This window comes from Vespa crabro, chromosome 25, assembly GCF_910589235.1.
Source record: "Vespa crabro chromosome 25, iyVesCrab1.2, whole genome shotgun sequence".
Classification (NCBI taxonomy): domain Eukaryota; kingdom Metazoa; phylum Arthropoda; class Insecta; order Hymenoptera; family Vespidae; genus Vespa; species Vespa crabro.
This window is the reverse complement of record NC_060979.1, coordinates 1,233,265-1,250,432: the sequence shown is the minus strand read 5'-3', so window position 1 is coordinate 1,250,432 and position 17,168 is coordinate 1,233,265. Positions and strand designations below refer to the sequence as shown.

Here is a 17,168-nt window from a genome sequence, read left to right as displayed (position 1 = left end):
TATCGATTTTTTAATTTCCTATGAGACGTTCAAATGCTATACTCCTATACACGAAGCATTTTTTCTTTTTGCCTATTTACATGTTCATATATATGCGTATAATACTTGTGAATTCTTTGTCAAGGAGGCGATTTTATTATTCCTATTTGAATTTTACAAACAATAAAATATAAAAGAGATTTGTTCAATAATTTCATCGCGTTACTTCAATTTCCTCTCTTGGAAAAATTTCGGTGACTTAGAGAAGGAACTGAGTCACACAATAATGCGTTTCTCTGTACCAAATAATTGATTTCTACCTCTTATCATAAAAATTAATCGAAATAGAGATTGATGATAGAGTTATTAGCACACATACAAAGAATAGAATGTGTACCTTTAGTTTCGACATTTCCTTAGATAAGTGTATCAAATCCTTCATGCTTTGAACATTAATAGCTGCCGCCAATTTAATTTTCTCGTTGAACCGCACAGTAGCGGCAACGTGAAAAACAATAGAAACTTCTCGTATGAGTTTAGCTCTATCGGTTGTCGAAATACCGAGATTCGGCAAACTACAGTCACCCTCGATCGCCACTAAGCGATTTTGGAATCCTGGCTGTTGCTTCCTCAGCGTGTCAAATAACTGAAAAGTGTGCATTGATAGGTTTATAAATATTTCCTGTCCCACATACGCACCTACGTATCATTAATAGAGGAATGACTAAAAAGTCGAACCCTATGTCGTATCTTCAACTCACTGTGTTAAATAAATATTGAAAACATTGAAAAGTGGATATATTACTGCAGAATAAAGCCTTGAATCTATCGAATCACGATCATTTCTTTGTTATTGAGCAATGGTAAATAACGAGATGATTTCTATTTTTATGATTTATGCATTTGTTTTATCTTATATTTTCTTCCTTAGTATTTGATTTCTAAATTTCTAAATTATTCTTTTTTCATTTCTAATTTATAGAAATAGACAGCAAATAACAAATTAATATATAATTTAGACAGTGTCTTAAAGATAATTGTAAACATTGACATGTTTCGATATGAATTCTCTCTCCAGAGAATGAGGGTCGTATCTTAACGCATTAAAAATTTTTTACCAAATTTTTTTATGCTATCAAACTATTTTCTATTATCTTTAGATTATAAATAATGTGAGAAACATGAATAGAGAACAATGACGATACGATCGATGAAAAAAAAGAAAGTTGGATTCAAGAAATCTGCTAAAGTACCCAAAATAACTCTGATGCGTTTAACCCATGAAAAACGTTGAGAAAAAAAATAGATATATCTATTTGGCTTGTGAAAAGAAAACTAACAAACTTTTAAAATTTGGCCTCATCATACTTAATTCCTTAAATATTCTTATGCATTTTTATTAGGGAGTTTTAACGCATCGAGTCCGCTAATGTAATCTTATGTCTTGATTACGAGCAAAAAGAGAAAACGCAGTTTTACATTTATTACCATATTTTGACAAAAAATCATAGATGTATTGTTCAACATTTTAACGAATTCCATTTTATCGAAAGAACATTATTATTAAAATATTAAATTTTTATTGGTAAATTTTTTGTTCAATTTCGTTTACTTTGATTTAGTTTCGTTATGAAATGTGCCTAATTTCTAGTTATTATTTGATACAACGTAAAGCTATTAGCAGAAACAAACCTGTAAATACGTTATTTAGTTATGTCTTAAAAAATTCAGTATATTCGTTTGCTAAATATAAATTTCATCAATATAAATAACTCTTTCTAAGTTTAATATTTCCTATAATATTTTATCCAATATTTAACTTCCCGTTTAAATTTTAAGCAAAAATTAATTGAAAGTATGACATCAAGAAGCTACATTTCCTATATGGGTACATATTTAAATAACAAATTATTGCGATATTCAGCTATAGATATTTGCAAATTAAACTTGGTATCTAGCTGTTCATATCGCTTTATACGCTTGATCGTGAATGTATTAATGTATTAGAAGTAGTGTGTTCGACTTTGGAAACCTTTCTCTAAATCATTCTTTCTGATTGTTTTTCGTAAATTTGGAAACGCACATCATTGTAATTTTTTACATGACTTCCATCAAAGTCATTATATAACTAAGTAGAGAATATTTTCCGTCTAAATATTAATTTTAACGTTAATATCAGAAAAGATACAGAAAACAAACTATTGAGGAGCCTGCTTTCTATTATGCTTTACTGCTACCACTTTATAATATGGTTTACAAGAAAGAAGGAGACATTTGAAAATTCTTTATCAACTTTCTTCTTCTTAAAAGAATCTATTAAATGTATTAAATATTAAATACTATTCAGTGAAGACATACAATCATAGAGTTGAATGAAAATCTAATCACAAGATAAATATAATAATCGATTGTAAATAAAGGACTCACCGAATTTTCGACAATTTCTTCCATTTTTTTAGAGACACTTTTATCGTTTTTCCTTCGTATCAAAACGTAAATGCAGTTGATGCCAGGGCATCCTCGTAATAATTTTTCAATCAACATTTTTCCCATAAAACCTGTACCGCCGGTTATAAAAAGACATTGATTTACGTAGAAGGTTTGAATCGTCGTTAATTTGTGGATGTTTTCAACTGAAGATAGCGTTTCATTTGGCGAATATTCTTTCAATGTTCCAAGCTTCAAATTCTTTTTCGCTACAGCTTTTTCTTGGTCGTTCTCTTTTATTTGCACTTCCATCATTTCTGTTCCTTCAAATCGATCTGTATACAAAAATATTAACATATATTCTTCGATCGTTCTTTTTCTATGCTGTAGCACGAGTTCTTTCACATTTCTCTTATTAGTAGGCTGATAATTCTATTTAAAAAAATATTATAATCGTACTTTCGAATATTATTCAAGCATTTTCCAATCCCATGTGATTAACTGATTTTTGTTCATATAATCAAGCTATCACACTATCTTAATTAATACCGATTGAATGAATAGAGATCATGGCTGTTCTTACATGTATGCTTCAATAATATTCTAAGCCACTAATTCATTTATAATATTTTGAACTTATAAAGGTGTAATTAGAAAATTTTTTGTTCTTTGATCAGTTGAAAATAATTCAGTATCTCCTTATGTGTGTCTACTTATATACATGCATATTTATATATGATCGTTCCGTTATTCAAGCGCGCCAGAATGTAAAATCATTTGCAAACTAGGAAGTATTAAATAAAATCTTGCAGTATATCTTCGAGGTTTATCCCTTAATCGTTTGTCTTAATATGTTTTCTTTTTTAACAATGAATAAATAAAAGATATGTTTTCCAGTGGTCAGAATTCGCCTTGAATTTATTCCATAGATAAATCCATACGTATGGTTTCACCAGGTCAAGCAAAAAATAGATGGGAAATTTGATTTATATCGCTACTAGAAATTCATTCATAATTAATACATATTTTATTTTGCGTTTACGTATAACAACAAAACGAATATGCAAGAATTATATATTTAAATACTTTTATCCATAAGAAGATTAAAGCAGGAATACAGTTAACACTCAATGTGATCTAAAATGATCGCTTAATCGTATTATGTTAATTACACATACTAATGGGGTATATATCTGTGTACACAACCACCGACAATATACTTGTTAGCAAACATTTGAGAGATATACTATTCTGCTACAATACAAATTTGTTTATGACTATCAGCCGTTTCGATTTATTACTATAGATATTTCTGTACGAAATGTTGAAAAGTAAACAGTGACAAAAAAAAAATTTGTGATTAGGTGATTATCTTGAATGACATGTGGATTAATTTCAATCATTTTTTATCGTTTTGAGTATAAGTGTTATTTAAATAAATTATATTATTACATATTCGTTTTTATAAAACGAATCAAATTCAGAAACGACTTTAATCTGCCTTGTAATACCTATTCTTTTACGTATAATTTATTTTACGAATAATTTTATCTTTAAGGAAGTTTGTTTTGCAAATCATATCTCTTATTAAAATAAGGGTCAGAGCAACGGAGGTCACTCAGAAGTCATTTTACCAGTTGTATTTAACATAATATATTTTCCATTACCTATAATTTTTAGAACATTTATATTTATATAATGACCATACATACATACATATATATATATATATATATATATATATATATATATATATATATATATATATATAATGATATAAATATATATGTACTGAATTATTTCATAAAAATGGGACAAACTTTAAAAAATGGTAATATATGCTAAGATAAGCGTTTTTCGTTCATAGCTGACGATATCACGAATTAAACATTAAGGTTATAAGTCTTAAGGAAGCTGTTGCTCTGTGTTATTTAGTTAATTCAAATTTTTGTTTACTCTGTTGAAGAAGAAAAATACGTATGCAAATTTAATCTAAGGAAGTAACTTTATACTTTTATATAAATTCTTTTAACCCGAAATATACGACCGTTTTAGTTAGGATCACACATTACATTACAAACGCTCACAGATCAAACGATTTTCTCATTATTTATAATTTTACAGTATTATAGAGGCATAAATGTAAGAACTGTCATCATTACTTTTTATCCAATTGGAGTTAATAACGATCTTGTGGTCGCTCTATTATACAAAGAAAAATAACGTCATAACATTGTAAAATGCGTAAATAATATTCGATTATAATATTTTTTTTTAAATTGTTTTTTCTAATAGAATCATTAATCAATCATAAATCATACTAATGTGAGGTGAATGGAAAAATTCGTTCTAAAAAATAGAAAAAGGAACAAGCGAAATGAATCAATTAAATTAATGAGATAAGAAGTTTTGAATATCTTCAGGTTTATGTTCATCTATACGTTTGCAGATCGATTTGGAAGAGCAGAAATGATGGAAGTTCTGATAAATGCAAATGAAAGAAATGGCTGCTGCGAAAAATGATTTGAACTTTGGCATATCGACCGAATGTGCGCCAACTAACTTATTGTTAAAAATTAAAAGAATTCTTTCAAAGTAGCATCCCATACTCCTCACATACTAACACATTTATAAGCGGTGTTTGTCCGTGAGATACTTAGCTGTATAATTTTAATATAATTTTCCGAAGTCTATAACTAAGTACTGAAGGATCCATCTATTTTAAGGTGCACGAATATAACAAAAATTATTGATTATATTGCTAATATCATACTTATAATTATTTGGCGTTTAAAAAAGGGCTAACATGATTAAAATAAAAAGTTCTTATGTCAATTAAAGAAAAATATTTATGAATATAAATAAATTGAAAGAAGTTGGAATTGCGTATCAATTAGCATTTATTCGATTGATGTACCAATTCTTGAGACGATTTTTGCAGCAGCCATTTCTTATTTCTTCGTCGACTTTTATCGGTACTACCATCATATCGATCTCTAAACGTATAAAAAGTAATTAATAGGATGAAATAGAATTGTAACTAAATGCAAAAAGACTCGTTAATTTAGTAAGAGATATATAAAATTAAGTTTTTTCAAAACTTTTCAAAACTTTTATGCGTAAAATAAGAAATACCGATAATAAATAATAATAATAAATTCAAATACATATATATTTTTGTTATATTTATAAATCTATATAAAAAGTTCATAAAATAAAGAGATTATCCGATCATTTGTGAAAGTTAGTCAGTAATCCTGTACTTGCTCTGAGAAAAATACCTGGACTTTTGGTAGAAGAGTGACGTTACTTTAGTCATAAAAATAAAACTTTCTGTCCCCCATTTTTCTCAATCCAAGATGGGGAAGTTTTAGTTGATCTTCCGAGATTGAGCGAATGTGTATTAGTCAAAGTAAAGCTAGATAATATGTTCGAGAGGAATTATCAATCTTGTGTAAAGTGATATTATCTAACTCAATAGAACTTTCAGTAAGATTGAAAGTTTAATCTTCTTTTTTCTTTTGGCATTATTCGTTGCATTCTTTTTTGCCTTTTTATATCTTATAAATAAATTCTACAATGCATTAAATGTCATAAAAATTTTGAAATTAATTTTTTAAATTAATGTAATTATTAGCTCGAAGTTGAATAAGAAACATTCTTATGTTGCTATAATATGGTTACTGCCTTATAAAACAACATTTTTTACTGGACGATCCCTCTCGAAAGTACAAGTATTACAAAAGTACAAAGTGAAGCCTTCTTTCAGGCGCTCTTATATAAAAATTAAATAAAAAAAATCTTAATCTTATTTATGTTAATATAATTACATAATACCAATCATAATGTATATTTAAGACACAATAACAATTTTGGATATAAAGCTAAAATCAAATTTGTTAAAAAGTAGATATATAAAAATGAAATTTAAAAATTACGTGATATTGTGAAGAGAAAATTTTCAGAATTCTTTGTACTTATTCGTTTCGAACCTATGTTATTATATTGAACTTAACAAATTGAACGTTCGTTAAAATCTGAGGATAGTCATTTAACATTTATATTAAGAATCTGACAAAATTATCGCATGAGTTAGTATAACATTTCAATTTTACTTACTAAAACAGGGTGACCATTGATGTTCTAAGACAATATATTATTTACGTCTTCAATGATAATTAACATAATTTTCAATCTAATTGTTTTGCAGTATTAGAACTTTTCAAAAGAAGGATATCAGATAATAATGAATAATATTGAATAAGCAGAATATTATATATTATATAAAATAATAATTATTAACATATATGTATAAAGTGTATATATATACTTTTAAATAACGCACAATCATGTTAAACAGTCGATATTAATTATTTATGTATTAAAATTATACATATATATTAGAAATATTAAAAAATAGATAAGCAATAATTGCTATTTCAAGTATTAAATGTTCTAACATTTGATACGAATACATAAAAGTGTCGAAATATTATTCTGAGTTTAACATCGAACCTTTACAATAGTTTGCCATAAAACACTATGATGTTGCGTAGACACGCGTTAGTGTCGTGTCAGGTCTCATATGTAAGTATATCAGGGATTAATCAATTTTCATATTATAATATTTGTATATAATATTTGTATAATATTTGCATCAGCATTGTATACAATGCTGATGCAAACTTGACACAGTCTTTTCCTGAGATTAGATTTGATTTAAAATTACTTAAAAATATTAAAAAAAACTTTTATCCTATAATAAAACTAAAAAAAATATTATTAATCTATTATGACATATAATTATGTGTAATAATGTACGAAGTACACTTGTTATGTAAAACACATTATTTGCTTTAAATCAATATAAAAAACATAATATATAGTTTCCTTATTAAGAATATTAAGTAATTGAAAATGTTTAAAAAAATTAAATAATTTCGATTTGTTATTACTTTTTCAAACTAATCATGTAAATATTATAATTCTTAACGAATATCAATAAATATGAATTTTTTATTTTATATACAAAAACGATTATAGTAATTAACTAATCTTATAAAATAATAAATCAAAAACCGTAAGAATCTATTAACTTGAAAAATAAATTATCGTAAAATAAAAATAATTTACTAACATCGTTCTTATATAATTAGCACATTCTAGTTTGATCGTTGTAAACTATTTCATTAAAAATAAATAATTAAGCTTAAAACCACTAAATTATCAACATTTCTATTGCCTCTGAATAATAAATAATGTTACTGTACCAATTTTCTTTACATTTTGTTTCATGAAGTTAATCGATCTAGCGAATGAAATTGGTCTGTACCTAAATCAAATAACTCGACAAAATTCGTCCACTCATTTCAATTAAATTTATCACTTAAGCTTTATTTACCTCTCATTATCCATTTCACTATTGTTCTTCTGTAAATTATTTATCGAAATGCCTGAATGTTCACTTAAGTCAATTTGAAATTTACTGAAGCAGATTATTATTTTCATAATCTCGTGCCACTTAATCATATTGAACAAAAGTAAATCAAGAAGAATAGGAAGGATTATAAATTCTAAAAAAAAAAATAATTAATACATCACGGCCGAGTCATTTGCTGTACGTGTGAATTATAATTCATATTTTATGCTCGTAAAAATCTCAACGTTGAAAGCTAAGTGATTTCTTATTTGAATAATATTCCCATCACTTCACTTTAGAGTCCGTCGACAATAAAAAATAATCATTTCGATGGAAACATTTACATTCCTATACCTGTACCTATTCCTAGAGCTAAACATATATCCATATCTATCTCGTACAGACAATATATTGGCTTGTTTATTTACTTGCACGAAGTACAGCACCAACTACAGCTTGCAATAAATTAAATCTACATATGTACAAGTTGCTAATGAATATTTATGTTTTTCAAAATCAACGTCAAAGGAGACAAAAAAAGCAAAACTATCCGGAATAGCGAATATTATATAATTCAGAAGAAATATTCGATATTCCATCACAGATGAGAATTTATCCAATTTAACAAGCTCTTCTGCGATACTATTCTTTTAAATTAGTCTTTTTTTTTAAATTAATCCTATTAAATTAATTTTGGAGGCAGTGAGAAATAAAAATATGAAGTATTTTTAGAATTAAAAAAAAAGAAATATTAAAAATTAATAATGTAGTTTAAATATAGTATAAAATATATAAAATTATTTGTAATAATTAATTATATATAATGTAATTATTTTATTGTAAGATATATTATTTATTAATTCATTATAATTATTTATTTATATTAAAACATTTTATAATTATCTTTTAAATTAATAGTAGGTTAAATTAATAATTTTAATCCAGTTGCGTCTACAAGAAGAAAAAGTTGAATCTTTTTTTTTCAACAGCATTATCTACGTTCTTGCCAGAGATAATTATGCTCTAATCCAGATTTGTTTATAAATAATCATCATTTATACTTTTCTACTAGAGATTTTTATGCTAAACGTCGACAAATAAAAAAACAAAATGCATGTTAAGTTATCATCATGCATTACATAACGAGTCAAATTTAATTACTATTGTATTTTAATCGTTATGTGCATAAGTGTATTTAAATAAATCAAATTACTACATATCCATTTTGTTTGCTTATAAATAAATATAAAATAAAATATATCCATAGTAAGTTCTGCAATGTGTTTCTTTTCTACTATAAAAATCAGTAGTGATTCTTCCATCGTTTGAACATAAAAGTAAAACAATACGATAACGACGAATTGGAAAATGCTTGAAAAATAACAAAACGTTCAATTTTAATCTCTTTGAAAGACGATTCCGCTTCGTCGCGTAACCTAACGTTGGGTTATACAATTGTTAATTTCATCTCATTTTCAGGAATGAATGAAAAAAACAGTTTACAGTTACGCTTATGTTTACAAATCGATTTGGAAAAGTAGAATTGATAGAAGCTCTTAGGAGGACGTAGACTAAAAGTAGTTGTTGGGAAAAGTACTTTGACTGGTGGCATGACAAGGAAATATACGCCTGTAAAAATGCAATTATCCAAGGCAACTGTCTTTAAGCTTACCCCACATTCAAAAGTTCTACGACGGTCAAAGTATATTTTTAACCAGTAGAACAGGAATATTATAAATTGTTTTCCACGCACAAGTCTTGGAATTTGTGGGTATCATTACTTAATAAATAATTTAAATATTGTATTAACCCTTAATGGACCAATGCCGCCATATGAACGGCATTGTACTTTACTTACTGGATCCAAAGTTGTTATATGTACTAGTAAAGCGTTAAATATTGTGCCATGTCATTTTTGTGAATTATCTATGTTCCGTTATCTTTTATCTTTTCTTGAAATACTTCCAGACCGTTAAAGATTAAACTATAAAACAAAGAATGAGCAGGAAGTTTTTTTTTATAGAATTTAATCTCTATATTGCAAACAAAGCACCTAATTTCTTAATTGAAAGCAAATAAATAGTATTGTTCATGAGTCTTGTTAAAAATTATCATCCCTACTGCTAATGATATCAGAAATATGTTATATAAAATATAAAATAGTCGTCTCACCACCATATTATCTAGAGTTACTCTATAATTAAGTATTTAGTATTTTGTAGACATAAAAAAAAAAGAAATTGATAAATAATGTTTTGAACTAACATATAAAAGCTATATATTAATTTCTTGAATTAATATGTAATTATAATATATACGTCCATGGTATAAAAAAGGTTTAGAATATCTTTGAATAAATGCTTTCCAGTTATTTTCCAGGTTGAGAGAGATATCTATACTTGTACTTACATCTATGTCACACGGACGTTACCTAAGTGAAACATAGGTCAATCTCTCCTCGCACAATATTTTCCACAATTGCATAATGCGGATAATAAAAATCGAGCTAAAGAAAAGTGAAAGAACCTTTCACGTATGATGAAGAAGTAAAAAAGAGTTACAAGTTCATCTATACGAACACGTTTGCAGATTGATCTGGAACAGTAGAAATGATGGAATTACTCTTAGAAGAGGATGGACAAGAAGTAGCCGTTACAGAAAACGACTTCGAGAGATTTTAATCCCTTCAAAAGATAGTTCAACTTCATCTCGTTACTGTGACATCAACAGTTCGGTCTTGAATGGCTGTAGAGTAAACAAAGTATCTGCAGTCTCCCAATTACACCAACCTAATCACGCGCCTCTTTTTCGGTCAATCGTTTCGAAATCTTACACGAGAGCGAGGCTCTTTTTTCTTCACAATAGGGCAGTCAAACTGCGCCAGGAAAGATTTACTTTAACTTAATTATTCGATGAAACGATGAGAGATGCTCCGAATATTGTTCCTCGCGTCTATATTTCTTTCGTGGGTTCCTGACTCTGCTACTGACCCTTGAATTGGTTTCCTCTTGCTGACGAAAGCTGAGGAATAATAGGGCGAAGCGATGCTCGGTATTCGGCACCCTTTTCTTCTCTTTTACGAATTGATTTATTTAGTATAAAATCGGTGATGGAAATTTACAATGAATAACAATATAAGTCTTAATATAAAATAAGTCTTAAGTATCGAAGATACTAATTGTAAAGAACTGTGCTTAGCGACTGACTCCAACAAAATGATCTTAACGGCTAACTGCGATGAATTTATCTAGACGACTGCGGATGATGAAGTCCTGACGGCGAAGTGTTGACGATGAAGTTTTTTCTGCTGTGGCCTCGCCTGCACGTGCATTTTTGCAAGAATCGCATCATTTCTTGCGTATTTCTCTATGGTCAATTTCCAAGCGATAAGCCATTGAGTTACACTGTTCCTGCATATATTAGGGTGTCCCATAAGTTTCTTTCGTTTTCTAATATGAAATGAATATACAATGTTTAATGTTTAAGATATTATTTATTTTGTTATATAAGAACCCTTTTTGCTCTATTACCTTCTTTCATCTCTCAGAAAGCCTCATTATGCATTCTTTTCAAAATTGTGTTTTGGACAAGAAATAATACTGGTGATACGCTTTTTCGCTGATGGATTTAAAGCGCTTATCGCAAAGAGAAATTTTTAAGGACAAAAAGAAGTAATAATCAGATGAAGCGAGATCTGGAGAGTATGCAGAATGCGGTAAAACATCCCAATCAAATTGTAAGAGCTTTTCTCTTACCGCTAATGCAATATGTGGTATCGCATTGTCATAATGAAAAACAATGCCTCGTCGGTTCATTAATTCTGGTCGTTTTTCTGCTATAGCAGCTTTCAATTGATTCAGTTGATCGTAGAATTTATTATTTCATATTGAGGAAGAACCTCGTAGAAAATTACACCCTTCCAATCCCGCCGAATGAATAAAAGAACTTTTTTGTGGTATAGTCCTGGCTTTGCGACAGTTGAACGTCTATTGTCCTTACACCAAGTGCGTTTTCTATACACATTTTCATATAAAATCCATATTTTGTCTCCAGCGACAAGCCTCTTTAGATCCTTTTCATGTCGCTGAAGAAGCAAATCTCATGTAGAGATGCGATTTATAAGACTAGTTTCCGTCAGTATCATCAAATTTTTGGTCTTTGCTGGCAAAAAACTGATCGTGGTGATTTTTGACCTCCTCATTTGAAGTGAAGGTTTTACCGTCTAAAAAATTTTCCAATGACCAGAACAAATAATAATCCGAAGGTGCCAGATCTGGAGAATATGGTGGGTGTGGCATTGTAATCCATTCAAGCTGTAAAAGCTTTTGGCGAGTGACCAAATTTGTAAGAGGTCTTGCATTATTTTGGAGGAATACTACACATTTTTTGTTGATTAATTCTGGCCTTTTCTGTTGAATTGCATTATTCAGTTTGTCTAGCTGATGACAGTAGACTTCCGAATTAATTGTTGTGTAATCCGGTAAAATTTCAAAAAAAAAAAAAAAACGATTCCTTTAAAATCCCACCAAACAGACAGCATCACCTTTTTTTGATGGATATTGGCTTTGGAAATACTTTGACCCGATTCATCTTTTTTCCTCTATGATCTCTTGTGTTTGACATTATTATATATAACCCAGTTTTCGTCCCCAGTAATGATGCGCATCAAAAATGGATCATTTTCATGACGTTTGAGGAGCGAATCACAGACGTCAATGCGACGACACAAATTTCTCTCCGTGAGAACATGGGGAACCCGTATATCGAGCTTCGAGATTAAACTCAGGCCTTTCAAGTGGTCATAAACAGTAGAATTTGATAAATTTAATCTCTCACCAATCTCGCATGTTGTTATTCGCCGGTTTGCATCAACTAATGCTTTTATTGTGTCTTTATCAGCTTTAACTGGCCTTCCAGAACGTGGTCCATCTTCGACATCAAAATTACCGAATCGAAATTTTGCAAACCAGCTGTGGCACTGTTGTACTGTCAACACATCTTCTCCATACACATTGGATAATTTCTTTCTGGCTTAAACAGCATTTTTACCATTTCTATAGTAAAAAAAGTAAAATATGATGAAAATGCTGCTTATAGCTCTCCACATTTAAAAGGGCACCAACCAAAAACTATTTTGTAGAATCAATTGGACTTTTTCACACACAAGCCTTGCTATATCAATTCTCAAAACATATAATGATTATGCGGCTGAAGTGTGAAGTTGGGTGCAAAAAAAATACAATTAAATCTTCTGTCGGGAAAAAACGAAATTACTTTGCGAACAACCCAATATATTTAGGAAATTCGTCACATGTTGTTACAGTTGACACACAATGCGTCGACTATTGTAACTATTAAAATAATCAATTTTGCTTTAAAATATCATTCTTATAATTAAAAGGTTAATTAATTTTTTTTATTAAAAATTTATAACATTCCATTGGCAGTATGCAACTCAAAAAATTTATTTCACCACAATAAAATTTACTTGGCTTTCACTGATTTTATCAATGATTAAACACTTGTTTCAAACTTCGATTCTATTATTTATTCAAAATATTCGTTTTAAATTGATAAATAAATTATTTGGAATTGATAAATGTTAACTCAGTCATTTTGTATACTCCTCAAAGTTCCAGCTTCCCTCCAGCAAAATATAACTAAATTTAGTTATATTTGTATAATTATACAGGTTTATCAAAGAAAAAAAATGTAGCAAAAACATATTGCTTTTTAATCCTTAAAAGTCATATATGATCTTAAAATGTGAAAGAAAAATTATTCGTTTGTATGTACACCGTAAGTTAATATCCAAAGATGAATAATGATACCTACAGTTTGTTATTTGTTATAATTATCTTTTATATTCCGTCAATTTGAAATATTTTCATATAAAATTTAGAAATGAAATGTTACGATAGAGCTCACTATATTTGTTTATTTTTCTACTATTTAAAAAATTCGATAGGGTCAGTACGTGCAGAATTGGAAAGTACTTTCGAGGAAGGAAATCGAGTTCAATTGAATAAAGTAGAAGAAAACGCTGCCTCTCAATTCTATTTTGCAAAGCACTCACACGTACTTTATCGACTGTTAGCGCTTGAATATCCTACATACTTTCATTTCGATCGTAAATACTTCTCTATCAAAATCATAACAGACTTCGGTTTAGACTGTGGCGCGCGAATACTTAATTATGCTATTTCTTATTCATGGAATGTTAAACCAAACTTTTTCTTACTATATTATTCACTTTGGTAAGCGTTGGGGACAAAAACCTGATTAATAAGCTGCCGTTATATAAAATGCTAATTAGATCGCGTAAGGATTGTGACGTAAATCATAAATACTGCAGATCGAAAAAAAATGAGACGGCGAGCGATAAATTAAACATGAAATCGTTGTAATCTCGGATCCAAAAAAATTTATTTTTCATCTTTTCCTCTTAAACTTGTGTTGGTTATATCTCTCTCACTCGTACATAATAATCGCTTTCTCGTTGCAGATTGTTATGATTTTGAAAATCATAACTGAAATTACCTATAGTAAATATTATCTATAGTTTTTTTTTTCTTTTAAATGTGTGGAAGAAGAAATTAAATCCTATTAAATTTGATAAATTTTCAGTTTTGATCTCTATCGAATATTGCTCCCCAATTTTGTATGTAACATTTGCTCTTCCACATCTCTTTGTTTTTATTTTTCTTTTTACTCTTGAAATTGCAAAATATTCATGTTCATTCGTAAGCTGTGCATATGTAGACTTCACATTTTCAAGTTGCAGTTGTTGATAAAATTCGTACGAGTAGAAAAACAAGCTTATGTAACTTTGTGCGATATAGACGTATACAATAGATATAGTTGTAGGTATTGTAGAATTAGGCAAATATTCGTGTATATATGTATGAGTGTCGAAAAAGTGCTGGGAATGATGTTAGTAAGATAGAGATGTAGACCTGATATAGATATGATATGAGATAGACATGTAGATATGAGTGATACGAACGATATATAAGCGAGAGTATATGAGTGATGGAGTTAAGTGACGTTTAGGACTTTGTCTAAACACATAGTTCGTAGGTCCGTATCCTAAAAGATGTACATAGATGGAAGAAAGCAATGATGAGTGAGCGAAAGAAAGAAACGATAATTAGTATAAAGAATTAGGTATTAGTGCGGAGAGATTAGAATAGTACAGAGTAGATCAAAGTAGAGAAAAGAGTAGAGTAATATACAATAGAAAGTATAAAAGAACAGAGCAAATCAGAACAAAATAGTTAGGTTTTATCGAGTATCGAAAAGAATAGAGGATCTATTTATATTTTTTTTTTAAATAAAAGCATTATTTTTTTTGGCTGAAGCTCATTATCCTACGGTATGTAAATATCGGTTTTAGAATGAATATTTATCGTTGACAAACTATCGCAAGACATAGAAATATCATTTAGATAAGAACCCATTTATCTTGCAACGCAGAGCCGATTTTTACATTTCAAATTAGAGGACTCGAACAAAACAGAGGCACTATAAATACTTATTTCGCCTTTACTATCTTACTTCTCCCAACATCCAATTAAATAAATATGTTTCATTAAGAAAATGATATTCTACAAGTTCTTGCCAATATATCATATAACATGATTTATTGTAATCTTATGTATATCATAATAAATTAGTCTTTGAGAATTGATGATTATCCCAAAAAAAAAATAACGCATACATTACTAAGGTTATTTAATTCAATCACGAAATATGCGATAACGTGAATTACATATAATCAGATACGATAAATTTCATTTCGATATAAATAAACAGTCGGATATATTCAATGGTTATTCAGAAAAGAACAACGAAGGAAGGAAAGCTTATGTAATATAACTAGTTCAGCATAAGTGGACGAATTTAGTCTAGTTAGGTCGTTTAGATAACAGTCATTCATTTACCTAAACATTTACTCTTCCACATTTCCGTTGCTTTTATTTTTCCCTTTGTTTTTCATATTGTAAAAATATAATTATTCATTCGAAAGCTGTACGTATATGCATAAAAGTATATTTCAAATTACATTTGTCGATCAGTTTCGTGCGAGTGTAAAAATGAATGTAACTTTTTAGCTTCTAGTTCAGGCCCTTTCCTTTACTTTAAAGCCATATCCATTCTAGAATACGTAATTATGTTTTGTTAAGAAAATCACAGTTTATAACTTCTTGTTAATAAACCATATAGTCTGACGCATATATAATAATAAGTCGACATTAACATTATGTATTAATCTCATAATCAAGCCGCCTTCCGGAATGAATGATTATGAAAAAAAAGCAATAAAAAATATCATGTGCACTTGTTATTTTTTTAATATTATTTTTTGCCATATCTTATAATTTCTTTTTATATTATCTTTTATCTTATCTTCGTGTAAGAATATCACGAACTGTGGGATTATTCGAATAATAATTAGAATCGGTAAATATCAAATCGACTTAATTAAACAGTCAGATATTTTTAGTTATAAAGAATAGTGATGGATGAGGAGTACAAAGAGAAGTTTAGATTATTTAAAAGATTAATGAAAAAATTTGCATTGAATAATTATATTTTTTTTTATCTGTTACAGGATAAGAACTATGATTTTCAATGGCAAGCGTTCACCGTTTAATTAATCGTAAAATTAATTGTCATGATTTGTCTTAATGAGGCGAGTGGAAATCGATGGTGTACTTGATTAGTTTCGTTCGTTTAAATCTATTTATAATAGATATAGATATACCTTATTTTACACTCATTTGTAAAGGAACAGTATGAATATGAAATAATTTATTGTATTTAAATAGATTTATACACAAAACGATTAAAAGAAAATAAGTACATTCAACTCGCTATGTAGTGCACGGTGATAGCCTAACCTATCATTTGTTTTTTATTACTTTGTTTGTTTTTCGACGTTTAGAATAAAAATTTCTAATGACAATAGAAATTAAAATGGTTATTTATAATCGAAACTGTATTAGAGAATAATTGTCTTTGTCAAGAACGTGGAAAGTGGAATTGAGAAGAAAAAATCCGCGAATTTTTCTTTTTGTAGCCTGGAAATATATATAGTAAATTTATTTTGAATTTTAAATATCATGCACGTGTCGTAGAAAAATTAAAATCATATTAAATTCGATAAGTTTTTTCATAATATTGCTTCTAAATTTAATAATCTTCGCTCTTTCGCATTGCTTTGCTTTTATTTCCTCTTTTGACATTTATATTGGAGAATATAAATATTTATTGGAAAACTATACATACGTAGATTTAACATATTTCAGGCTGTATTTATTGACGAGTTTCGTGCAAGTAG

General features: G+C 28.5%; 1 protein-coding gene across 1 annotated transcript in view; it reads right to left on the bottom strand.

The window, feature by feature from the left end:
- The window catches only part of LOC124432358 (fatty acyl-CoA reductase wat-like), a 71,697-nt gene that overhangs the window by 2,354 nt on the left and 52,175 nt on the right, over positions 1 to 17,168 (bottom strand). The window contains exons 2-4 of the mRNA XM_046981271.1: positions 2,338 to 2,741; positions 377 to 625; positions 260 to 275 (exon numbers count right to left, since the gene is read on the bottom strand). Coding sequence (XP_046837227.1) covers positions 260 to 275; positions 377 to 625; positions 2,338 to 2,721 — 649 coding nt within the window. The 5' untranslated portion in view covers positions 2,722 to 2,741. The remainder of the gene's footprint in view (positions 1 to 259; positions 276 to 376; positions 626 to 2,337; positions 2,742 to 17,168) is intronic.